At 45.0% G+C, this 27,634-nt stretch overlaps 1 protein-coding gene across 1 annotated transcript in view; it reads left to right on the top strand.

The window, feature by feature from the left end:
• Positions 1 to 27,634, top strand: part of Tmem132d (transmembrane protein 132D) — a 681,893-nt gene that overhangs the window by 294,675 nt on the left and 359,584 nt on the right. The window contains exon 3 of the mRNA XM_021163504.2: positions 16,609 to 16,755. Coding sequence (XP_021019163.1) covers positions 16,609 to 16,755 — 147 coding nt within the window. The remainder of the gene's footprint in view (positions 1 to 16,608; positions 16,756 to 27,634) is intronic.

Here is a 27,634-nt window from a genome sequence, read left to right as displayed (position 1 = left end):
GCTAACTAGAAAGCTGGGTGGCGGTGGTGTGTATCTTTAGTCCCAGCACTTGGAAGGCAGAGACAAGCTTTCTCTGTGAGCTTGAGGCCAGCCTGGTTTACAGAGTGAGTTCTAGGACAGCCAGGGCTACACAGAGAAACCATGTCGCTACAAACCAAACACCAATCAACCAACCAAACAAACAAACCAAAACCCAAAGCTCACTAGAACATTCTTTCACTTTATGCTTCTTTATTTATAGCGAAGTAGGTCTAGGTATCAAATCCTTACAAAGCTTAGAGGGTTGGGAGAGAAAATTTGTGACGGGAAGGCCCTTCCCTATTTGTCACTTCTAGAGATATCCTTAAGCTATGGGATTATACCCTACTCTCCACCTCGAAAGAAGAAGGCGACTGACTATTCTGATCCTCATTGGGTGCAAGGCTGTTGCTAACTGTTCAGAAAACCACCAGTGTAAACCACTAGCCTCTGCATCAGCATCTTTATAAAGGATACTGTATGTGGCATATTCAGGACAGTCAACTCAGGAGTCATCCGGGTCCCCAAATGGCACACTTCCCACTTGCCTTCCTGAGAAATTGACTGCTGCGGGCCACCGCCCCATAATTGACTGGCGTGTACTCCTTTTTGACTGAAGGTTGGTATGACCCAAGCCTGAGAGTGATTTTTATAACACTCTGTGCCCCATTTATGTTTCTTTCTTCTTTCCTGCCTCCTTTATTCTTTCCTAAACTCAAAGCGCCTTTGAGGACATGCAAACGGAAATGGTTCCTATTGAAATAAGAGACATCAAAATAGCACCCCCCCAAAAGAAAAAGCCATAGGGAGAAAATTGCCCTGCAAGATGCTAAAGTATATCAAAAGGCATCCAAAGTGTGAGAAGGTCCTCAGAGCAGGACCAGCAAGTTGTAAGGCCAAACATCAGCCATAAAGCAAAGTCAGGTTTAATATATATTATTGATGGAACTTCAGATCACAGGTGATAGATTCACGGATCATGTAATAGGTATACTAATAAAAACAAACAGAAAAATAAATCTGTATCTACTTTACTGAAATAAACTCGAGAAAGATCAATGGATTGATTTTCCTAAATGGTAGTTTCTTAATACACAATAAAACCTGGGCCAACATGATAATAAAGGCACAAATAGACGGTGGGGAGGGCATTTAAGATTATGTAGAAAGGTTAAGTAAGTTCTCTTTAGGCATGGTGTTGATGTCAAAAAAAAAAAAAAAAAGAACTGGGCAGAATCTTGTGGAATAGGTATAATGAATTGAGTGAGAAGTTTACTCCTGTAGACCAGGCTGCCCTTGAACTCACAGAGAACAGCCAGCCCGAACCACCACTACTCAGTTTGAAATTATGTCTTACCCCAAACCCAGGAGGTCAGGAGCATCTCTCACTGCTGCTGTGCACTTAGGTGTTTGAAGACTTGTTTCTCCTGTAGGTGGCGCTGTTTGGGGAGGTTATAGAATTTTTAGGAGCTGGTGCCTTACTGGAGGAAGTATGTCACTGGGGGGTGGGCTTTTAGAGTTTATAGCCTTGTCTCACTTCCTATTTGCTCTCTCTCTCCCTCCCATTCCCCTCTCTTCTCTTTCTTCTCCTCTCCATCTGTCTTTCTGTCTCTCCCATTTCCCTCTCTTCTCTCTCTTCTCCTCTCCATCTGTCTTTCTGTCTCTGTCTCCTTCCTCTCTTTCTCTTCATCTCTCTGTCTCTCTTTCTGCTTCTGTCTCTCTCTCTCTCTCCTTTCTCCCTCTCCTTCTCTCCTCTCCATCTGTTTCTCTGTCTCTGTCTGTCTCTCTGCCTGTCTCTCTGTCTGCCTGTCTTTCTGTCTCTGTCTCTCTCTGTCTCTGTCTGTCTCTCTCTGCATGTCTCTCTCTCTTTGTGTCTCTCTCTTTTTCTCTCTCTCTGCATGTGGTAGAGATGTGACCTCTTAGAATTCTGCTCTGACAATCTGCTGCCATATCTCCCTTGCTGTTATAGATTCTCCAAATAGAACCATAAGCTAAAATATACTCTTTTACCCATGAGTCACTTCAGGTCATGGTGTTTTATCACAGAAATGAAACGTAACTAATTCAGTGGCCACTTAGCTATCAAAACTTTATCAAAATGAACCTGTGAGCCCATGGGGCTAGGAGGATGCTTCAGTTGGTAAAATGCCTATGAGAAGGGACCTGAGTTAAACCCCAGGACACAAGTAAAAGAATAAAAAGAAGCCTAATATGATAGCACAAGAGTGTAATCCCAGTCCTGGAGCGGTAGCAACAGGTAAGTAACTACCCCTGTCTCACTGGCCAGTCTCAGCCTAGTCAAACTGATGGATTTCAGGCCAACAGGGAGTCTGTTCAAAACAAAGGCAAATGCTGCTTGAGGACCACCAATGCATACATAATGCAGTTACATACACACACGTGCACACTCACACACACATGCACATATGTGCAAAAGCACTTTTACAATGTGTACCCCTCCACACACACAAATGACTTTCATATCTCTGATGTGGCAGTTCCTTCTGTGTTCCCATTTCCTTTCCGTTGCTGTGCTAAGACATCCTGACTAAAGGCAACTTAGAGGAAGAAAGGTTTATTTGCCTTATACTTCTAGGGCTCGGTCTATCATTGAGGAAAGTTAGGGCAGGAAGTCAAAGCAAGACCTTAGGGACAGGTCCGTTTGCTATTCCACACAGAATTACCTCCAACAAAGGAACTCAGTTTGCAGCCAAAGAAGCATGGCAGGAACTACAGAGGAACTCTGTTTACTGACTGCTCCTAGGCTTTTAGTAAGCTGTCTGCCTAAGGAATGGTGCCACCCACAGTAGGCTGGGACCTTCTGCCTGAATTAACAACCTAGACAATTCTTACAGACAAGTCTGAGCTGAGCAATCTGTCCACTGATATAGTCCTCTCTGTGCCCCTTGACTGGACCAAGTCAATAGTTAAAGTTAGGCTAGGATACCCTAAAAAAATACTCTGAATGTGGAGTAGTGTGTATGTGAAGAGTCCTTGAAGTACTCACCAGAATCCAGAACTAGACATCACCTGTCTCTCCATCAAAGTTACAAAGGAGTGGGCTTGGTTCTAATCTCTCAACACCACCAATTCACACACACAATATGCTTATTCTTTTGTCAAACCCAGACATCCACATATCTTCCTGTCCTAGAATATGCATAGCAAAGAAGAGGGAAGGAAGTTGAGGACAGGAATTTTCAGGTCAAGAAGTGTTTCTCATGCTGATTACATAATTTACAACACCCTGATACTATTTTCCGTGAAAATACTTAATTGAAAACCACAGCTCCTCCAAAGACATCTTAGAGCATGTGTGTTTGCTGGCTGAAGTGTGGAAAAATTTTCCCTCAATTAAAGAAGTATGTTTAAGCAATTCTTCCCCCCCCCCCCCAAAAAAAAAGAAAAACAACAACAACAATAAAAACTGGTCACCTTGAGAACAGCAGAAACCATTCTACAATTGTAGTAAGAATATGGTGAAATTAGAGGTTTGAGGCACTTCATAGACAATGAAAAAAATTTTTTTCAAGACAGAGGTTTCTCTGTATAGCCCTGGCTGTCTTGGAAATCACTCTGTAGACCAGGCTGACCTCAAACTCACAGATATCCACCTGCTCTGGCTCCAGAGGGCTGGGATTAAGGTATGGACCACCAACCAGCTTGAAATTACATCTTATCCTAGACCTAGAAGGTCAGGAGCATCTCACTTCCCCCCCTCCCCGCGCCAGCACTCATGCTCTGGGGTCTGGGAGGTAGCCAGTGTTATGAAACCATGGTTTCTGGCACGGTCACCCCAGAGCTGTTTCTCTGTAAATATCTGTCCTGTTTTCTGTGTGGAGATTATTGGCTTGGTTCAATTTGGAACTTTGGAGATAGATTTAAACTTCAAGGCTGTGTCTAATATCTGACATTGGTGTGTAAGCCCATGTCTTCCTTGATTTTGTTTGCTGTGAAGGGTCAGAACTGGTTAGCAACTATGTCAAAATGAGGTAAGAAGACGGTGAGAGTTGACTCCTAGAAGCATCCTGGGTTTCGGATCTGAATCGTCCTCGGGTTCTTCTTGCTCTTAGCTCTCAGTGCATCCATTAGCCGGCTCACGCATTCACACGCCTGGCACATACTTAACACACTGAGGTCCTACTAACAGTCTCAGAAGTGACTGCTAACAGTAGGCTGCTTTTTTTTTTTTTTTTTTTTTTTTTTTTTTTTTTTTTTTTTGGCTTGGATGTGTTTGTGTGCCCGGACCATTTTGTAAAATTTTGGAAAGATGACTGTACTGGCTATTTTTGTGTCAACTTGACACAGCTGGAGTTATCACAGAGAAAGGAGCTTCAGTTGAGGAAATGCTTCCATGAGATCCAACTGTAAGGCATTTTCTCAATTAGTGATCAAGGGGGAAAGGCCCCTTGTGGGTGGGACCATCCCTTGGCTGGTAGTCTTGGGTTCTATAAGAGAGTAGGCTGAGCAAGCTAGGGGAGGCAAGCCAGTAAAGAACATCCCTCCATGGCCTCTGCATCAGCTCCTGCTCTCTGACCTGTTTGAGTTCCAGTCCTGACTTCCTTTGGTGATGAACAGCAGTATGGAAGTGTTAGCCAAATAAACCCTTTCCTCCCCAACTTGCTTCTTGGTCATGATGTTTGTGCAGGAATAGAAACCCTGACTAAGACAAATTGGTACCAGCAGAGTGGGTATTCCTGTGACAACCTGACCATGTTTTGGGGAGGACTGTGGAAGGACTTTGGAACGTTGGGCTTGAAGATCCATTTGTTGTTAAGAGCTCTGTCAGGTGTTTTGTAGGAGCTTGGAAGATAATGTTGAGAACAGTGCAGAAGGTGGAGGCCTGGCTTGTGAAATTTTAGAGGGAAAATTAAAGACTCTTTTCAGGACCATTGCTGTTTTGATAAGATTCTGTAGTTCTGGTTAGCTGGGGCTGAAGAATCAGCTGCGATTAACAAGATACCAGAACTACTAAAGCAAAAGCTTTGCATTACTGGGACTATTGATGCTGGAGCTAAGAAATTAGCGGTGATTAAGAAGAGACCAGCATCATTGAGGTGACATCTTCTGGGAAGTGTTTTCTGAAAGCACAAAGAGGCTGTGTTCCAGAGATAGCCAAGGTTGTACTCCTGCTGCAGCGGGACTTGGTAATATGTAAGCGTCACCCAGGTGGTACTGGATTTGAAGGCATGAAGGGGTCATGCAGAGCAGCTGAGGCTCGGCACTGTGAGAGGCCATGGAAGGCCATTGGTGAAGGTGTAGCCTCAGTTGCAATTGACGGTCCAGGACTGAAGGGGTCATGCAGTGTTTTGGAGATGCCAGTACCATGAGATGACTACCAAGAGCAGTAGCAGTAGTGGAGTACAGGCATCTGGAGCCTAGAGGACGCCGCATGTGCTACAAAGGGTATGGCTGAAGAAGTGACGCAAGCCCTTGGAGGAGCCCAGAAGATCGTGAGTTGGATCCCAGACATTGGATGGGTGGAGATTGATTTTTGCTTTTAATGTGACTATGCCCTGATATTTTCCCTCTTGAAGGAAGAAACTATTTTAGTGGAGCCCACAGTTAAGGAGACTTTTAATTGTAAAAAGACTTTGGATTTTAAAAGAGATGGATATTTTAAAGATATTGAAATTTTGAGAATATGTAAAGACTGTGGGACATTTAAAGTTATTTAGACTTTGGGGATTATTAAGAATGTAAGGGTTGAGGCTTAATAGTGATGTGTTTGTGTGTCAAGTTGACAAGGGGTCAATTGTACTGGCTATTTTTGTGTCAGAGAAAGGAGCTTCAGTTGAGGAAATGCCTCCATGAGATCCAACTGTAAGGCATTTTCTCAATTAGTGATCAAGGGGGAAAGGCCCCTTGTGGGTGTGACCATCTCTGGGCTGGGAGTCTTGGTTCTATAAGAGAGCAGGCTGAGCAAGCCAGGGAAAGCAAGCCAGTAAAGAACATCCCTCCATGGCCTCTGCATCAGCTCCTGCTCCCTGACCTGTTTGAGTTCCAGTCCTGACTTCCTTTGGTGATGAACAGCAGTATGGAAGTGTTAGCCGAATAAACCCTTTCCTCCCTAACTTGCTTCTTGGTCATGATGTTTGTGCAGGAATAGAAACCCTGACTAAGACAATGACCGAATACCTTAAGTATCGGGAAGAGGTTAAAGCAAAGCCAATTTGCAGCCTGAACTTAGAAGGTGGGTACAACTGCCTTGAGAAAAAAGTCATGGGTGGGCTCCAGCCCGTGATGTCTCCCTCAGTGTGGTCTGTACTGTGAATTCCATAACACAGGCTCTCCCTTCATGGCCTCTTAGCGTTTAGCTAACCCAAGGTTTACCACAAGTTGGGCAGTATGGGACCTAGCTGGTGGTCAGAAACTATACCTCTTTCTTGAAGCCACACGAGACCACACCCCCTTGCGAAGCCACACCCCTTTCATGACCACACCCCTTCCAGATGACACACCTGCCACTTGGCTCTGTCTCCCTCAGGGATGGATTTAGACCCTCCTTGAGAGCAAATCTTTCTTGGCCTTTGCCTTTTTTCCCTCCAGTAGGTGGCAGTCGTCTGAGAGCCAGATACTGTGGGGGTTTCTGGATATCCTGTCACCCTTGCTGAGACTGGAACACATAGATCCCGCAGTGGGGTTTGATGTACCCATGTGCCACATGGTAACGGACTGTCTCTTTGATGTGCATACATCCTGGCAATGTGCCAGAAGGCTCATAGGCAAAAAAGAATAGCCACTGTCAAAATATTTATTTCTCATGTCCATGTTTTCGTTATCTGCCTGTGACGTGTTGTGCATAGCACACAGTATTTCAATAGTGGAAAGCGCCAGCTTTATAAACATATATGCCAACACCAACACGGCCCATTAAAATATGTTTCCTGCTGGAGAACATACTATCAAACTGGAATTGCCTAACATTGATCATCCTGGTCCTGCACTCCCGACCGGGTCTGTCTTAGCTGCCTGCATACATTGGCATAGACCTTACATTAGTTAGTTTCCTGTTGCTGCAATCAAGCACCAAGACATAAAGCAACCTGTGGAAGAATTTATATTGGCTGCAGAGCAGGGGCTGGGGTGGGGGTCTCCAAAATGGTGAGAAGGGCATGGCAGACAGAGCTTATCACACACAGGAAGCAGGAGATCGAACCGGAAGGCTGTACGCTCTCCAAACCCATCCCCAGTGAACCACTTCCTCCGATGAGGTTCTACCTTTTAATGATCCTGCAACCTTCTCAAACAGCGCCAATTACTTGAGCCAGTTGGGGGAGATTTCCCATTCAAACTGCTACAATCTTAAAGTCAGTATGTGAGAGGCTTAGCAAAGACTATATCCCTATGCTATAAAGTCTGGCCCTGTGCCACTCCAAAGGAACATGGGGCCATGGGGACATGACTCTCACAGGATAGCCAGTGGTATCCAGGAAGGCTTATGCCTATTTGCCAGTACAGTGCTGAGACACGTCTAGGAGTGACCATTGTATAATGTGTGGCCTTGGCAGGAGGTCCTGTGGTCAAGGTCACTTAGAAATTAGAAGCAAAGTGATTACCCACGGGGGTACCTGGCTGCCACACCACAGAACATGGACATTACTTTATTCTTGGCCACAGTTAGTGAGAGAAAACAATGGACAGGAGACGTTTCCAAAAGTCCAGCATGCTATCTACTGGTCTTTGAACTGAGGGGTAAATGTGTCTTTTTCTGTATTCATCAGGAGGCCTGTGTAGTCTATGTTTGGTGTCCATCTGTGAGTAATCTCTCTGCCGCTCTGCTGATAGGGACGACCTCATGAAGCTTGCTGGAGCTGAGCAGGACTTGGTGTCTTGAGAGATGATGCTCTTGGAAAAAAAATGTTTTATCCTTTGGGATCCAGGAAAGGATGCTCCCAGCAAGCTTCCCCTCTTGAACAGGAGGCTGCTTGGAAACCCATTCCTTCTTTCCATTCTCAGATTGCTGAGAATCCCAGAGCAGGTTGTGGATTATGGACTATGTTAGGTTGTTGGGCTGGTATTACTTTCTAGTTCTAGAACATTCCTCTGGGCACGTATACTATACTTAAAAGGCAACCCACGATTTTCCTCTCATACTTGAAACTTTGTGTGGACAGAACTTCTCAAAATATTTCTCCCCACCCTGTGACTTTTCCCCTTCTGTCTTTTACTTTGTCTCAGTTTTCTTTTAAATTTCTTCTCTTCTTTCTCCTCCACTGCCACAAATATCTGCACTCGGAGTTTTTAAAATAAATCTCACAAGGAACAGAAATATTCAAATTTCTCCTTTTGAGCCCAATTTATTTCTCTTCCATCACTTCAAACTTCCATTTTGGTACCTCTTTTATTGAGCACACAGGCGCTTTTAATAACCCACATGTCAAACCATTCATAAAAGGAGTGCTTACTGGTGACTGTTCAGGTGGGGTTTTTCTGTAGTGTGACTGTGTGCACTGATGTGGGGGGATTTAGCTCTACCCACAGTCTGGAGGATGCAGGACACATTTAACTTAGGTAGGAATGCAAGCCACCCACAGGCCCAACTTGGGTATCGCTGCTGTCAGGTCCTGGTAGGGACTGGCTTCCCAGAAGCCTTTGCCTCTGTAACCATATTTGGCCAAGACAGTAAATGCCTTCCATAGACTGTGAGTGTGCCTAAGTTTGTATTGCCACCTGCCCTGCTCTGTTCTTCACCCTTCATTCTTCCCACTGGCTGGGGTGCTCAGGACACAGGTGCTGCAAAACAGGGGCTAGAAACACCAGGACCATGATCAGCTTTGATCTCTGAATAGCTGAGTGGATCAGAGCCACCCACCACCAAGGCCCGCTGTGAGCTGCTGCAGCAGAGAAGAGTAATATCTTTTTCCAAAGCAAGCCTGTTTTAAGGGTATCTGACAGCACCTCAGTCAGCCTTATGGCAGATGAATCACCTCTAGTCTAGCTTGCAAGGTATCAAATGGGAGGGTGGTGGCTATTTCATAGTTTCAAAGAACAGCCTGAGAGAGCTAGGTTCAGAAAGATTTGAATAAGGTAATGTCAGGTGAATTTGTGTACGTGAATGACAGGTTCCATTTGTACATGCTAGTGCTAGGGAATAATTTGCACATATTAATGTAGGGTTCATTTGCATATGCTAATGCCAGGGGCCTGTTGCATATGGTAGTGGTAAGAGATCATTTGAGTATGTCAATGCTACGGGCTCATTTGCATATGTTAATACAAGGGACTACCTGTGTGTGTTATTATTAGGGAGTAGTTTGTACGTGTTAATACTAGAGGACTATTTACACCTGTTAACCTTAGTGGACTGGATCATTTGCATATGTTGAGGCTAAATGATTATTTGCATATGCTAATAAACATCCAACTTGTATACATTAATGTTAATGTCAGGGACTAGAGAGAAAAAAGCAAGGTGGGAGGGAAGAGAAGAGAAAGAGGAAGGTTATTAGGGCTCAGTGTTTGGCGAATTCCCAGGAGAGGGCTTTTGGGTAGGTTGGTGTGGTGGTTTAAGTAGGTATGACCCCGATAGACTCATGTGTTTGAATGCCTGACCATAGAGAGTGGCACTATTAGGAGGTGTGCCCTTGTTAGAGGAAGTATGTCATTTTGGAGTCAGTGCTTTGAAATCTTAAATGCTCAAGTTACACCCAGTGGTGTAACCTCCTGACTGCCTTCAGATTAAGGTGTAGAACTCTCAGCTCCTCCAGCACCATGTCTACCTACACACTGCCATGCTTCCCGCCATGATGATAATGGGCTGAACTCTGAAACTGTAAGCCAGCCCCAGTTAAATGTTTTCCTTGATAAGAGTTGCCTTGGTCATGGTGTCTCTTTATATCAATGAAACCCTGAGAGTTGGCTTGACTGTCAACCTCTTTATCAAGGTAGTGGACAGACACCCTGAATGTATGATCTACAATTAAGGTCATCATTGTCAGAGGGCAGATTGCTTAAGCAGTAATCCAGAGTCAGAGGCTAGGGTATGGAGGGGCAAGGAGAGGTACAAACGTAACCAGCATGCCCCTGTATTCAGCATCTAGGCTGCCAGCTATTCCCATATATTTCAGTTAAGTCTGAATCCTGTGCTTGGGTATACACTGTGCATATGCTATATACATAATATAAACATCACACATAACACACATATCTAGTCTTTACAGCTTGTTCTATTATGTTTTAACAGCACAGCATCCCCTAACCCCTAGCAGGTTCTGTCTGTATCAGCCTACACTTCATGGGCATACTCTGGGGAAAATTATGGCTTTTCTGCTCTCACCATGGTGGATGTATTATTAAATGTAAATCTACAATAAAGTGTCTTCGGAAATCAAGTGCTGTGTTTATCTCTGGTAATGAGGCTGTCAGGGTAACCTGTATTTATGGAACCACAAGTGGGTTATAAACTTCCATTAATGACTATAAGGAACCCCGCTTGTCATAAACAAAGAGGGAACTAACATTTGGTTCAGACCCAGTGAAGCCAGGCTCCACAGGTTCTGAGAACTGCCTGCCATGGGCTTCCACAGGCTGCCACTTGTAACTCTGAAAGAAACTGTTTCAGAATGATTAACGCAGGCTGGCTGTGATCTGTAAATACCTCAGATCCATCTCCAAGGAGCCGGTGGCCAACCTTGCAGGTGTTTGTTGTGATGCTCACACAAGGTGTGGGCCCCCACCAGGCAAACATCTCTTTCCTAACCGTGTCAGCTGCACAGGCTCTGTGTGTGTGCCTGTGTGTGTGTGTGTGTGTGTGTGTGTGTGTGTGTGTGTGTGTGTGTGTTCTCAGGAAAGTTTATTAGTGAGAGAGGCAAATCCAGTGTTCTCCTGTAAATCTTAGAAAATTCCCTTCAAGACCGCTGTAGCTAGAGAAAACTTCAGGTAATTTAAAGGCTAAATAAATAACCCCATTCATTTGAAAAATCACTTGCTGAGACACATCATCCAAATTCTAAATGACCTACTTAGGATTAAAATCTGAGTAAAAGATAAGCCCATTATATGTCAGCTAAGGCTTATGTACCAGAAATGTCCAGAGAATTAGAGATTGCCAAAGCCAGGATGATGACCTATTTATTTAAAACAAATCTGATTCAATAAAATTCCAGTGCACAGTAATTGGGGCAGCCTCCATAATCCATTCTAACATAGCTCGGAAGAATAGCTGTCCACAGTGAATGAAGTCTTCTTATACTAGCAGATCTTCGTGCATATGCAACACCACACAGGTGCATGTGGAGGGCCACAGGCTGATCTCAGGGGTTTAATCATCTCACCTTGATTTTGAAGTAGGCTCTCTCACAGAGACCTGGGACTTGCTGATCTGGTCAGACGAGCTGGCAAACAAAGCCCCTGAGATCTTCCTGTCTCCACGTCCCTAGCATGGGGGTTACGAACTCTTCCCTATGCTCCCAGCTTTTACATAGGTGCTGTGGACTAAAGTCATGCTTGCTCCGCAAGCACATTCTACACTGGGCCATCTCCCTAGCTGTTTCACCAGCATGCCTGACTGCCTATAACTTAGTCAGGTTTGTACAAAACTTATTGCCAGAAGATTATTCTGGGTATCCAAGCCAGCTGGACTTGAGGTCTGGGCATAAAACCTCACCTTCATTAATGATGCATGCAAAGTGTATGCTAGTATAGTCATGATCTGAAATACAAAACATGGGCTGAGGGTGTCACCTGGTGATACGATGCTTATCAAGCATATATAAGGTTCTGAGTCCCACCCCAACACCAGAAGAACAAAACTCCCACAAGGCATGTTCATTTTCCCCCACGAACACAATGCCAGCCATATGTAACAATCTGTTTCTAAAACTGTTAGTGTGAGCACCTAGGACTGTAAGAGGGTGGTCTGATGCTTTGATTGGGAATTTGCCTGTGAACACTGAAGGTCCTGTTCCCCAGTTGGTTCTTGATCAATCAATAAAGATGCTAGTGGCCAATGGTTGGGTGGAAGAGGCAGGACTTCCAGGTTCCCACAGGCAGGATAGGAGGTGCAGAAGAGGAAAAGAGATGCGAATGCTTCAGAAGGAGAGAGAGCGCCACCAGTCATGTGAGTAACCATTGGCTACTTCCCCAACTGGGCCTGGGTTAGCAGGAGGGAGATTAGAAATGCAACTAAACGGAGGGCAGATTTAGGGTACTGGGTTAGGACTAAAGGTAACCGAGCAACTGAGCTGAGGGCAGAATTAAAGGTGTTGATCTAGGAGTGACGGTAAGAGCACGTTAGTCATGGGAAGCTTAGAAGTACCTGGCCATTTAGCTAAAAGGCATATTAAAGATAAGCTAGTGTGTGTGTGTGTGTGTGTGTGTGTGTGTGCGCGCGCATGCGCATACGCGTGCTCATGTATCTTTCATCTGCAGGGTCTGGTAACATGGTCTACCTGGTGCTTAAAAGTCAAAACTACATGCTACATAGGACTATTCAAGAGGGGTCACTTCCCCTGTCATTGTACACTAATGTGTGTATTGTGGGGGTTTGCTGTCCCTGTTAAATTATTATAGGCAGATTAAAGGAGCCAGAAAAGGCAGCAGGGGGTTAGTAGAGGAGAGGACAGGCAAGTCTGACTTCTAGGCAAGACTGTATTTATTGACTGAAACACAATGAGTGGCTCATCTCAGGTCTTACCCACGTGGGTGGATAGGTCATAAGTTCCATGCTATGTGGGTGGGCGAGAGAAAATTCCTATGGGAAGAAGCTGGCTGTAACCTTTATAGGGGTGGAAATGACTCCCATAGTCCATAATGGGATCTGATAAGTATAGTCTTCCAGCAGGAAACGATCAATCTTCAAGACCATGGCCAACTCCAGCAAGTCACTAGGAAGACTCAAAGGGTTTACCCTGTAGTCATGGATGCTGCTCAACTTTATGCCATGAGAAGCACACAAACTATAGTAAACAAAGGGGAAAGAGCATGAGCCATATCCAGAAGAAGCTGGGCACAACCTCCCAGAATCTTCTTCCCGTGAAACCACACAGCATGACTCCAGTTCCCCCAAGCAAATGGCCATGACATGTACATCGAGGGAAGATGCTTCCCTCATGTCTAGTTTGGCTTTCATTGCTGTGAAGAGACACCATGACCAGGGCAACTCATATAATGGAAAACATTTAATTGGGGCTGGCTTACAGTTTCAGAGGTTCAGTCTATTATCATCATGGCAGCAAACATGGCACCATGCAGGCAGACATGGTGCTGGAGAAGCCAAGAGTTCTGCATATTGCTTTGAAGGTAGCCAGAAGAGACTGTCTTCCAAATGCAGCCAGGAGAAGGGTCTCCTCCACACTGAGAAGAGCTTGAACTTAGGACCTCAAATCCCACCCCCACAGTGATGCACTTCCTCTAACAAGCCCACACTTACTCCAAACAAAGCCATACCTTCTGATCACGGCACTTCCCATGGGTCAAACGTATTCAAACCACCACAGCTCAATCCAGGAGCATAGGATTCTACTGAGGACTGGTCAGGGTGCCCTTAGTTTGCCAATATTTCTGGACTTTCTAGTCTACCAGGTGCTAGATATGAATCATCTTATATACACAGTGTAAACATAGGAGTCCCACTGTTCTCAGCTAGGGGATGATGGGAACTCTCCCACTACCCTATCTACAGTAACACTGCCAGTCTTCTAATGGCCTTTAAGGACCTTGACCACTTGGTACCCTCTCCTGCACAGTGTATATAAAACTGTTCCCAATAGAAGTAGTAATGGTACAGGACAAGATTGTCTCTGTTTGTTTCTTGTGATAGTTTTTATATGCTTGGCCCAGGTGGTGGCACTCTTAGAAGGTGTGGTCCTGTTGAAGTAGGTATGGCCTTGTTGGAGTAGGTGTGTCACTGTGGGTATGGGCTTTAAGACCTAGCTTCCTGGAAACCAGTCTTTTAGCAGCCTTCAGATGAAGATGTAAAACTCTCAGCTCCTCCTGCACCATGCCTGCCTGGATGTTGCCATGTTCCTGCCTTGATGATAATGGACTGAACCTTTGAACCTGTAAGCCAGCCCAAATTAAATGTTATCCTTTATTTGGTTTTTTGCTTTTGTTTGTTTTTTTGTTTTGTTTTGTTTTGTTTTTCAAGGCAGTGTTTCTCTGTGTAGCCCTGGATGTCCTGGAACTCACTCTGTAGACCAGGCTGGCCTCAAACTCAGAAATCCACCTGCCTCTGCCTCCCAAGTGCTGGGATTAAAGGCATGTGCCACCACTGCCCAGCTAGATGTTATCCTTTATAAGACTTGCCTTGGACATGGTGTCTCTTCACAGCAGTAAAATCCTGACTAAGTCATTTCTACACCCCATTCTCAGAGCGTTGTGTTGCCTTTAACAGTGAAGATTTCAGAGGTTCAGGGCAGGAACTGGGGGCTCCTCTTGTGATCACATGAATATAACACAGACTGCTGCTGGTATCACTATCTCCTCCCCCGGATAACCAAAGCCTCCAGGCATCCCTTGGTACTTTTCCTTCTAAGCTCTTTATATTCTCCCCAAGGAATAAGAAAGGGACGGCACAGTAGGAAACGTGAATTCTTCACATCTACAAGGCAGTTTGTAAATCAAACTGTGAAAATCACTGTGTTGCCCTTTTGCCATGGACTTCCCATCACACGGAGGCTTTTTCTTTTGAAATTTCTTAGAAAGAAACAAGGACATGAGTGCAAAGAGAGCTTTTCATCTTCCTCTGTTATCCAGCTTCTGTGTAAGGGCTGGGGTATTTGGAGTTTTCAGAGAAGCCCATGGGACCGCGTGGTTCCCTTCCATGGCGAAGGGAGACAAGAGGAGAGATGGCAAATGGAGTCTCAGGTGGAAAGTGGACTGCCTTGGTGAATGTGTGCTTGGCTAAATCATGAGTAGACATTGGGCAGCGTGACCCAAACCAACCAGCACTGAATAGCAGAGAAAGCAAACACAATCAGTTTTATCAGCTCTAATAGCGGGAGTTCACAGGGATGCAGGGAGAGCCCAGAATGTTGTCCTACCTGAAAGAAAAGTATCTGCCCAAGGCACCCCAAGACCAAGTTCTCAGCACAAAGGACAGGGAGTAAGAGACAAACTCAGGAGCTAGAGGAAGAGGGAGAAGGGGCCTGGAACAAGGGAGAGGGAGGAGGGGTATTTGTGCCCAGAGGACAAAGGACCACCTCTGGATAGAGAGGAGACAGACACGGCCCCATAGGCAAATGGCAGTTTATAAAGGTAAAATTTATAAAGTTTATCCTGTGTTAGGATGAGGTGCTTAATTTTAATTGGGAATATTAATTAGGTGAGCCAATGGGAGCTTTGGCTGGACTTCAGTTTGGTGGTCAGGCTCAGGAGGAGAAGTGGCCAAATAAGGGAATAGATCTCTGTGGCTAGCTTTAGGGATGTAATCCAACAGTTTCTAAGCAAGGCCGAGGGGATGGGAGAGAAGGGCAAAACCTGCCAGAGCCGTGCCCACTACACTCCAGCTGTCCAGAGTTCTTTCACTACCTGCAGCTTAAGGCCTGTTTCTCTTCTCTGGAGCCATGTGAGGAATAAGATTTACAAATGACCTAGCAGATTATTATTTAAGGATGAAATGATATAGAACTACAGTGAATTTAGAATAGCAGCCAGTTGACAGTAAGTAATCCATAGTGCAGAGGAGGAGGAGGAGGAAGAGGAGGGGGGAGGGAGAGGGAGAAGGAGTGAAGGAGGAGGAAGAGGAAGAGGAAGGAGAAGATGGAGATGGTGGTGCTAATGAAAGAGATGGATATAGTGATGGTGGTGGTGGTGGTGGTCGTGGTGATAATTTTTAAGAGGGGTTTGTGGAGGTGATGGTGAAAAAGAAGATGGGAACTGTGGTGGTGGTGGTGGTGGTTGTGGTGTTAGTGATAATGATTAAGATGGGGGTTGTATCTTTAGTGATGGTGGTGGTGATGATGACGATGACAACGAAGGACAACGGCGATGATGCAGGCTTTGGTATGGTAATGAAAATAAGAATGTCAGGAGGGACAGAAACATAGAAGTTGGCTAACCCTACTCAGCCTAGTCCCCCTATGTGCCGGGTCTCATGAATATCCTCTCATCTGTCTGAGCCTCAGTTTTCCTGGGTGGAACGGAGACACTGCTGGGAAAGTCAGATGTAGTCCTTGTGGTTCATATGGTTTGCTGGCTGCTCGGGACTCTCTCCCTGCAGGCGCTCCCTTATTATGAAGGCTACCTCTGTATTTTTTGGCTTACTTCTATTTCCCAACCACTCACTCTAAGGGATTTCAGGTAGGTTTTACGGTTGTTGTTTTACGTGTTGTCTTTTAATTAATAATTAAATTTTAAAAATCTTTTAATTTTAATTAATCGAGATATTTCCGTATGTAACAGATGTTTGCTGAAGGCCATCACGTTTTTCCAGTTCCTTCTGAAAAAGTGGGGATAACTGGGGTGTGGGGTGAGGTGGGGGGAACTGTGACAGATGGATAGGAAATGTGGTTACAAATTTGTGTTTAAACCTGATTCCCCGTGAGTGAGCTCATAACTGCAAGGCTACAATGTGCATATCCCTGGTACCACTGCTGCCCGGGGACTTCCCCAGGGCTATCTCAAACATGCACTTCCTGTCTCCAACAGGGCCAAGGTTAAGAAAGGAGTGAGCATTGTTGGGGTGAGAGCCAGCAGCTCTTCGATCTGGGATGTCAAACAGAGCACCGAGTACACTGGGAAATATGCTCCGGCCGTCATCGTTTGTCAGAAGAAATCTGCTGGCTCCGAAAAGAGGTAAGTCCCACCTGGTCGGTGCTGTGCTCAGACTCTCTGCCGTGGTGGCTTCCAGTTGCTCCAAGGTTTGCTGACTCCATTGCAAGTTGTATTTGATGTGTGCTGTCTGTCATTAATGGCTCTAGGTAAAATGGGCAGAGTCTGCCAGATCGGGGCAGTGGGGTACCATTCATAGTGGACCCACACAGGGCCACAGAGGATCTATCATCTGCAAGGATCTCTCCTTGCAGCTGCATCCAATAATACAGGAAGTTTTCACTTCTTTCTGATTCACCTCAGAGGTATCAGAATTGCGGATTATCTCTTCCATCCTGAGTATATCTGCATGAGTTAAACACAGGAGAATTCGCTCTTCTACAGGCAGGGTGCAGCCCACCTTTACAGCGTTGCTGATGTCAACATACTGCATGTGATTGTATTTGTGCAGGGGGCACTTTCTGATGGAACAGTGGGCCGCCCGCTGTGGAATTACAGGCGATCGTGAATCACCCCGGGGAGAAAAATTAAAACCCGGATCTGCTTCTGATAGCCACCAAATTAGAAACAGGCAATTCACAGCTGGGCAAGGGACGGCTTGGAGACTTAGGAGTTCTTGATTTATTCCTCTCTCCCGGAACCTCGGAGAATTCCTAGTCTGGTCACATACATTTTCTTTGTCACTTTTAGGTTTCTTCTGGCTCTTTATATTACTGGAAAAAAAAATGAGGGAAAAATCTAAAGGATGAATTGAGGAAGGTAGTACATTGTTCCTGGAATGCAGCTCTAAATTCCAAAACTTAGTTGTTTGGAGAATACATTTATTTCCCATGGTATGGAGGTGGCTATTGCTGCTTTGTTTTAGCCCCCACTCCCTTAGTTCATTACCAAAAGCACTTGAAACCAATTCAGGGATGGCTTGGCATCAGTCGCTCTCCATTCTCCTTTACCAGAATCTGGGTCACCTGCAGCAGCTCTCATCTGTGCCCTCCCCCACCCCCTTTTTTTCTTTTGACTGGAAAAGACTGAGAGGAAAAGAGGAAGCCGGTGTTTGAGCTCTACCCCCCGGATGTTCCTGTGGTAGGAGAGGCTCAGACAGCGGAACTTGTTGGTCTCACTTGATCTCAGTCCAATCAGCCCAGGAGATGCAATTTGCCAAATGAGCACCATCCTCATGAAAGGTGTCATTGTGGTCATGTAGCCAAGTGACATGAGGACTGATGGACAGACGCATGCAAAAACAGATAGTGATGAACGGGGGTGGTGGGGGAGAGGGGATATGGAGTCTGGATGAATGGATGGATTAATCGATAGATGGATAGGTTGGTATTGTGGCTTGAATGTGCAAATAAGAAAGCCCCAATAGGCTTTCTTATTTGCACACTAAGTCTTCAGTTGGCAGCCTGTTTTGAGAGATTGTGAAAACTTCTGGGAGGAAGTAGATCACTAGGGGTAGGCCTTGAGGCTCTGTTTCCTGTCTGTTTTCTGTGGCCAAACTGCAGAAGCTATGTGACCCACCCACCTCATATTTTTTATTTATTTGCTTGCTTGCTTGCTTATTTGTTTTTTCAAGTCATGGTTTCTCTGTGTAGCCCTGGCTGTCCTAGAAATTACTCAGTAGACCAGGCTGGTCTCAGACCCAGAGTTCTGCCCACCTCTGCCACCCAAGTGTGGGATTAAAGGAGTGTTGCTACCATGCCCAGCCTACTCTTGCTTTCTCTACTGTGCTGGACTGAATTCCTACTTAAGTTGTGAAACACAAGAAATCCTTCCTCCCATAAGGTGTGTCTCATAGGGTATTTGGCCACAACCATGAGAAAAAGTAAATGATACATATTTAGATGAATAAATGATGGATGGATAGATGGATGGATGGATGGATAGATGGTAGATGAGTGGACTTGGCTGGTAAGATATCTCTGCAGAGGATGATGGATGGGTAGATGGATGTATGTATGGATGACTGAATGAAAGGGTAAATAAATGAATGACAGATAGATGATAGGAAAGGCAGATATATGAACAGATAAATGAGTGAAACCATGAATGAGTGATGATGGATGGATGGATGCCTACAGGATGTTGGATGATTTCTTTTATTCCCTAGCACAAAAGGAGAGATGAGTGGGGGAAAGGGTCCAGCTATTGCATTCTCATTTCTCCTGGGCCAGTCTTTTTGCCGTCTGCCACAACTCATCGGTAAGCAGTAATGTTGCCCACAGATGCAAAGGGATTTGAACCACCTCATTAACCATTGGCTGTGTTCATCCTGGACACAGAAGGGAAGAGTAGAATATCTGAGGGTGGCCCCTCACCTCAGGGTACAAGCTGCCCAGCCCTTGCTCTACCAACCCAAGCCTTCCAGTACACCACATCTCTAGGCCATCTCAAAGCACTCGAATGTAGGGAGTAGTCAGCTCTTGTCCTACACCTCTGCCAATGTCTCTTTTAATAAAGAAAACTCTTGGTAGACTACGCAGGGATTTTTCCCTGAAGGATATAGTGTCATGATGTGACCCATTTGGAGCACTTTTCTCCTCCCATGCTTGGCCCATATTTATGCGGACAGATAATGGAAATGTATACCCACATGAGCCTGTACAGTGCTTTACTTAAGGGTGAGAACATGATATATCAAACACATGTCTACCACATGCTAGTGACATGCCCGTGCAATTTGATTGTGTGGACCTTCTATAGGACACACAAACACAGTGCAAGGTCACTGGGACAGACCAGAAGCTCCTTCGGTGTCAGAATCAAGTTTTGCTTGCAGCTGTGTCTGCAGCCTCCGAGCAAGTGGCTGGTATGCAGGAGGATGCCTGTAATTGCTTGAATGGTGAAATCTGGAGTAAGATTGCCTCCATTAATGTACAGATTAAGGTACAAGTCTAAACACGTACTTACAGCATGGTCTCAAGTTCATGAGCCCAAAGAAGTCCAGTCAAGAAAAACGTAGGATATTTATCTGAGCAGATGCTGTCCCAGAAAAAACTACAGAGAAGACTGACACCTGGGATTCCTGTAGGCAGAGCTGGAATGCCAGGAAAAGCTGAATGTAAATTAATTTTTGCAGTGAAACATTTGGGTTGAGGTTTTTTGTTGTTTTTTTTTTCCACCCTGTATCTGTTTTCTATTTAACAAAATGTACATAATGAAAATAGATGTTTTCATTATGTACCACACATTCATTAGCATCTTCAATAGTTATCCCTGACCCACTTGAAAACCTTTCATTTTGTACTATCTTCCCCGAGGGGAATAAAGGGAAACCAAAGGGAAACCTTGGTCCGGTATTTCAGGTGATGCTGAAGCCAGGCGAGGTCCCTTTCTTCTCAAGGATAATTGGAAAATGTTTCATTGAGTTGATGTTTTGATAATGTTGGTAGCTTTGGCTTTTGGTGGGGGTGGGGGGCTGTTTTGCTTTATAAATCCTTTCTTCTCTCTGGCCGTTTCTCTGTTATCTTGAAACTCGGAGCTCAGCTGCGGGAACTCAGGAGAGGCAGTCTTCATTAGCTGGAGAGTCCTAGATTGTGTGTTGCTGATAATCTTGCCTGGATCAGGAAGCCGCCTTAATGAAGTGAAGTCGCTGTGACAGGTGCAATTTCATGGGTAAGGAGCCACTTTCCTATCAGTGATGAACTCAGCGGGAGTTAGTGAAGATCTCTTATCGCCTTCAAGTTCATATTCCTTGTTTGAAGAAGTTTGTTTGCCAAGAGAGTCTCATCTTAATGCTGTTATCTCGGTGATCAAATCTGCTTTGATTTGCCTTCACAGATCTGGAACCCATGGCAGAATAGCTAATTGCTCTTTGCCTCTAGATCCCATTCGGCATTTTCAGAATCTTGCTGGCCAAGGCATCAACTTAGATAAATATGTATAAAGCCTGTTGGGTAAAATTTGCCGTTGGGTGGGGGTTTCACAGAGGTTCCCATGGTGGAGCTGCAAATGATGTTCTCGGCACACAGACTTATGTTTGAATGAACTTGAATGATACCAACCTGTCTACTTCTGAGTTGCCCAGCATGGCTGTAACCCGGAGAGGTGTCTCATGCCCTGGCTCATGCTCAGCTAGCTTTCTTGTCTTTGAGGCTTTGATTTCTTGACAATGTCTTGTAGGCAGGCAGGCATTACAAAAATCCAATCTTGCTCGTAATGAGCCTCTCCTTATTCCATGCAATGGTGATTTTCCACTTACTGTAGGTAATGTGTTTCATCTTAAAACAAATATATTTTAAGTAATAGAATGGGCTGCAAAAAATAGAGGTAATTGATATTTAATTTGTAGTTTAGATACCGATAGCTGCAATTGAATACATGAGGCTGCGTGAAAGTGAGGCCTGATAGACACATATCAAACTATTTGTTAAGAGTGATGTTCTAGTTTTCTGTGATGAACATTAGAACCAAAAGCAAATTGAGAAGGGATGGATTATTTGGTTTATACTTCCCAGGTCACAGTTCATCACGGCGGGAAGCCAGGACAGGAATTGAAGCAGGGACCTGAATATATAATCATGGAATATATTGCTTGCTGGTTCGTTCTCTAGATCAGTGCTGGCTAGATTTCATATAGCACCTAGAACACAACTGCCTAGAGAATAGTGCTGTCCACAGTGGCCTGGACCCTCCTACATCAGTCATCAGTGGATATAATCCCTCCCAGGCATGCCCACCAGCCAATCTGATAAATGCAGTTTTTCACTGGAGTTTCTCTCTTCCAAGGGGTTTGGGTTAAGTTGTCAATAGAAACTAACAAGAATGATAAGGGAAGATTGTCTAATTGTCTTAAACCTAATAGGAATGGCTTGAGTAAAATAGACATTCATCTCCTAGTCACATAACAAAATTAATGAATGAAGAAAGCCAGCCAGGACATACACATAGCTCCTGAGTCTGCTGGCTTCCCAGGTACCTACTATGCCCCCACATCCTGTTAACTCATGGTTTATATCAGTGGTTCTCAACCTTCCTAACACTGTGAGCATTTAATACAGTTTCTCATGTTGTGCTGATTCCAACCATAAAATTATTTCATCGCTACTTCAGAACTCCAATTTTGCTACTGTTATGAATTGTAATGTAAATATCTGTGTTTTCTGATCGTCTTAAGCAATCACCGTGACAGAGTCATTTGACCCCTGAAGGGGTTTGCATCCCTCAGGTTGAGCGGCGCTGGCTTATCTCGTCATAGATTAAGATAGCTCCAGGAGTGCCAAACATTGCATCAGCTTAGCAGATCAAGTAAAAGTGACAGGAAAGCATCGTCTTAGCTGGCACAGCCTTTTTAAAAAGTGACCTTCCTGGAAGCTTCTGCCAACCTCCATTCTCTCTCCCTTGTCAGAAAAGAATGACGTGGCCGTGTCAGGCAGCCAAAGAGTCAGAATAGAGATGAGGTACTGATTCAGAGTCACACAATTCAGCTCCACAAACAAGAGCAACACTGGTGACCAGTGTCAGTAATTTACAAAGATCAAGTGTATGTGTGTGTGTGTGCAGGGGGGGGGGGAGTTCAATCATATGCTTAAGTGAGGAGAGCATGTTGGCCAGTCACCATCCCTAACACGCATCACATGTTCCCATGGAAATGAGTTTCCAGCACTGAACTCAAAACTCAGGGAATGTTCTCGAACCTAAGGTTGCAGAAGACAGGAGCTGGCCAATCTTAGTTGTTCCTTTTTTAAAAAGTGGAGCAGGACACAAAACATGTCAGGAACATTGTGCATACAAACAGATGCAGGGGAATTATAACTGCCAGAAAGGAATAAGGACAGACCCCCCAACGAATCAGAATCTCCTACATGAAACAGCTCGGAGCCTGCCAGTGTTCTCAGATTCAAACTGAGCACGATGTCACAAAGACAAGTCAAGACTGCAGGAAGAAGAAACTGCTGGAGGTCAGGAGGGTGTTAAGAGATAAAAAAGAATCACTTGTTAGATTCGCTTCGACAGGAATCAAAACCATTGTAGCAGAATAAAGAGCACCAGGAGATAGGAACTTTAAGAAACAGAACAAGAAATATATAAAATATTGAGGGTGAGAAACGGCTGGGAACCAATCACGTTAGTCTAAAAAGAGAAAAGAAAAATGATGTGGTAGACACAGGCTGACAATTGGGGTCAACACCTCCTCCATTAAAAAGATGCCCAGGGAAACAGAGAACAAGCACCCACAAGACGCATGTGCATGTTCATAGAGCCAGGCGCAATGCTAACTCAAAGCTGGGAGTCACTCAGTAATAAAGCCCAAAGATGGGGTAAACAAAATATGGTATGTCCAGAAGGTGAAATATGATTCTGTAGAGAAAAGAGATGACTGGGGTATGGGATGCAGTTGGGCAGGCCTTGAAAGTGTTATGCTGTCTGAGTTGAGGTGACTCTAAAAGACACTTGTGATCAGAAAGTTCAACAGTCAGGTATTGGAAATGGCCACAGTGCTCTATGAATACTATAAAAAATCTTTGAAGGTGCACTTTAAAGTGGTGACATTGGGGGAGCTCAAGGCCCCAGAGATGAACCTACTACTGATATTCTGATAAATGAACAAAGTATCAAATGACCCTCTAAATTCATATCTTCTACTTCTGGATTAGTGAAGCTCTCAGTCCCCCGTCAGAGAAGTCTCTTTGTATAGTGGGAGGTGGCTAATGGAGAAATTTGCGCAACTGGTCAAAATGCAGAGTGTGTATCAGTGGGATGTTCATCCACAAATGGAGATCTGTATCACACTCTTCCCCACAAAATGCTTGGCAACCTTCAAGGAAGAGTGTGTGTGTGTGGGGGGGATTTAAGAGCCAGAGAGTGGGGAAGACCAGAGAGAACCTGATTTTTTTTGAAGTTTCAATATTTTGCTCGTTTTGTTTTAAGTGATGTTTAATTAATTACATCATTTGAAGGGGAGAAGCTAATTCCACACAAAACGGAAGAGTCTATAATGAACCCATTAAACTGCTAAATTATAGAGTGGTATAAGAGGAGTCAGTTGAGATCCTTCATGTTGTTAGGGTGTGGCCACAATCACCTGCCCAGCTCAGAGCGGGAGAACCCAGAAGCTATTTCATACTCTGGTGCAATGATAAAAACAAAGGAATATATGTGTGTGTGTGTGTGTGTGTGTGTGTGTGTGTGTGTATAAAGATAGAAGACAGAAAGAAAAGCACACCACAACACAAGGAAGAAATAAGTCCTAAATGACTGGCTCCATCATGCCCACCCTCTCCACCCTAAAATGACACAAAAGAAATAGCTAAGCACCCCCTAAAGACTTTTAGTGTAAAACTGATGGGCTAGGATGGGAACAGGGCATGATGGGAACAGAGCGTGATGATCTGTCTAAAAATGTCCCTTTCACAAAGGTATGTGCATGCTTCTGAGCAGATAGGATTGGGACACCAGGGAATGATGCTCAGGAAGTCACAATTTCATCTGGGGACTAGATAGTGATTTACAAAGGGCCCACATATTCCCAGCTTCCACTTACAGCCTGGCATCTCTAGAGGGTTCCTCCCCAACCCACGCCTACAGCGAATAAGGACCCTTTCTAAAATGGGGTTTCTGCTGTGCCTCCAAAATGGTAAACACCTTAAGGCCGAGTCATCTTTAACATGGAGGTGTCCAACATAGTATTTATCAATTCTTGCATCCCCAACATACAACACTAAAAGGCACACTGAATTCTGAAGGCAGCTATGCTGCAAAATAGTTTTAGGTATGACAGCAAGGTACGTTTGTGAACACATGGCAGCTGTGGCTGTTGGCAGGAGAGCAAGTCAGTCAACATTCCAGCATGGAGTGCAAAAGGGGTTCATGGTCCCCCACTCTCAGCTGAGGAGCTATTGGCTCTTGATGGATGATGGGGAAGAGGTTTTTTGAAGGACCTAGTCCTTTGTAGGTCGACCATGCTATAGTTGATGATGCCATACCCAGGAGGATATGAGCAGCACAAATTGGACTTGAGAGGGGGGGGAGTAGAGTGGGGGCAGGAGAGGGAGGGAAAAGAGGGAAGAGGGGGAGCAGTAGTCATATGAGGTAGGTCAGGAAATACCTAATTTAGTTTACACATTGTTATGTGACTCTCCTAAGTTCTCTGTTCTCTTCTTCATCCTGTCTTGAGACCCGAGAACATCACATGTATACACACACACACACACACACACACACACACACACGGAAGTAACTCTGAGGACCATGCACTGAATATGTCTGCCAGGGGAGAGTGGTCCTTACACTCAAATCCTTTAGGCTAGATCTTTTCTCTTTAGTCTTCAGTGTGAACAGCGAAGCACCTTATTCACACACAAAGTCCGTTGTGGTTTGAATCATCCTGAGTGAGGTAACCCAATCACAAAAGAACTCACAAGATATGTACTCACTGATAAGTGGATAGTAGCCCAGAAACTTAGAATATCCAAGATACAAGATACAATTTGCAAAACACATGAAACTCAAGAAGAACGAAGATCAAAGTGTGGCCACTTTGCCCCTTCATAGAATTGGGAACAAAACACCCATGGAAGGAGTTACGGAGACAAAATTTGGAGCAGAGACAAAAGGATGGACCATCTAGAGACTGCCATACCCGGGGATCCATCCCATAATCAGCCTCCAAACACTGACACCATTGCATACACTAGCAAGATCTTGCTGAAAGGACGCTGATATAGCTGTCCCTTGTGAGGCTATGCGGGAGTCTAGCAAACACAGAAGTGGATGCTCACAGTCAGCTTTGGATGGATCACAGGGCCCCCAATGGAGGAGCTAGAGAAAGTACCCAAGGAGCTAAAGGGGTCTGCAACCCTATAGATAGAACAACAATATGAACTAACCAATATCCCCGGAGCTCGTGTCTCTAGCTGCATATGTATCAGGAGATGGCCTAGTCGGCCATCATTGGGAAGAGAGGCCCCTTGGTCTTGCAAACTTTATATGCCTCAGTATAGGGGAATGCCAGGGCCAAAAATGGGAGTGGGTAGGTAGGGAGTGGGGCGGGGAGGGTATGGGGGACTTTTGGGATAGCATTGGAAATGTAAATGAAGAAAATACCTAATTTAAAAAAAGAGTGGGAGGGCCCATTGTGGGTAGTGCCATCCCTGGGATCTATAAGAGAGCAAGCTGAGCAAGCCAGGGGAAGCAAGCCAGTAAGGAACATCCCTCCATGGCCTCTGCATCAGCTCCTGCTTCCTGACCTGCTTGAGTTCCAGTCCTGACTTCCTTTGGTGATGAACAAAAATGTGGAGATGTAAGCTGAATAATCCCTCCCCCCTCAAAAAAAATGCCCCTCCTATGTCCCACAGATTTGTCCTATAGGGAGTAGCAGTAGGAGGAGGTGTGGCCTCGTTGGAGGAAGTGTGGCTTGGTTGAAGGAAGTGTATTATTGGAGGTGGGGGTTTGAGGTTTCCGAAGCTCAAGCCAGTCTTGGTGGCTCACTGTTTCTTCCTGCTGCCTGTGGACCCAGATGTGGAACCCTCAGCTATATCTCCAGCACCATGTCTGCCTGCCTGCTGCCATGCTTCCCACCATGACAATAATGGACTAAACCACTGCACTGTATATAAGCCAGCCCCAGTGAAATGTTTCCCTTTATAAGAACTGTAGTGGTCATGGTGTCTCTTCACAGCGATGAAGTCGTAACTAAAACACCTGTGCTGAGGACAGTCAGTGCTATCTCAACTTTTAAACTTAGTGCCTACCAAAAGCCTTCTCCACCAAGTGTGTTTTTAGTAGATGCTGCTCTAGGGATATAGCACCATAGCAGGTTACAATTGTTTCCTATGCTTCTGGATAGCATGATTCCTGTGTGTGTTGGCAGAGACAGGAAATAAACAATAAAAGGTTTTCCTAGGATGAGGGCAAGGGTGGTGTTTTGTGCATTGCTGAAGAGCTGTGAGGGTGTCTGTTCACTAGAGATGTGTGTGTGAGGATGCTGTTGTAGGAGCCTGTAACTTTGAAGGCCACACAGCAGGCCTGCAGTGCCAACACAGGGCGTGTCTGTTGCGGATGTAGGTGTGAGACACTGGGGCCTTGTTCACAACAGTGCCTTTTAGAAACAGCACAAAGTTAAAGCTTGTAGGTGTGAGACACTGGGGCCTTGTTCACAACAGCGCCTTTTGGAAAACAGCACAAAGTTAAAGCCTGGCAATGTGTTCATTAGAGAGCAACTGAATTCAGAGGCATGCCTGGCATCAGTGTTGAGAGGTGGCCCAATCCTGTGTTTATCAACACCAGGATCACCTGAAAGCATGGTTTTGAGGCAGAGAAATCTTGAATGATACATTAGCATAGTCAGCTGTACATTGCTGTAATAAAACATCAGGACCAAGAGCAACCTGGGGAGAAAAGGATTATTTCAGCTTACAGTCCATTAACCAGGGAAGTTAAGGCAGGAATCTGGAGGCATGAACTGATGCAGAGGCCCAGGAGGAGTGCTGCTTACTGGCTTGCTTCTCATGGCTTGTTCAAACGGCTTTCTTATAGCACCCAGGACCACTGGCCTAGGGTTGGCACTGCCCACAGTGGGCTGAGCACTCTCATATCAATCACCAACCAGGAAAATGTCCCACAGATTTGTCCACAGGCCATTCTGATGGAGACATTTTGCCAACTGAGCATCTGAGTCAAATTCTGTGTGTTCGTATATGTCTATAGATTGAAATATATGTGTATGTTCATGTATGTCAGGTGCATGTACACATGTGTATGGGTAGAGTCAGAGGTACCTCTAAGTATCATTTCTCAGGGCCCCATTACCATATCTTTTAAAGTACATCCATGAGTGTTTCCTGCATGTATGTATGGGTACCTCCAAAGGCCAAAAGAGGGTGTCAGATCATCAGGAACTGGGGTTATAGACAGTAGTTAGCCACCAGGTGGGTGCTAGAAATTGAACTTGGGTCCTAGCAGCAAG

The sequence above is a fragment of the Mus caroli genome, unplaced genomic scaffold (assembly GCF_978045245.1).
Source record: "Mus caroli unplaced genomic scaffold, Mus_caroli_1 scaffold_4, whole genome shotgun sequence".
NCBI classification, from domain to species: Eukaryota; Metazoa; Chordata; class Mammalia; order Rodentia; family Muridae; genus Mus; species Mus caroli.
This window is presented reverse-complemented; position numbering and strand designations above follow the sequence as displayed.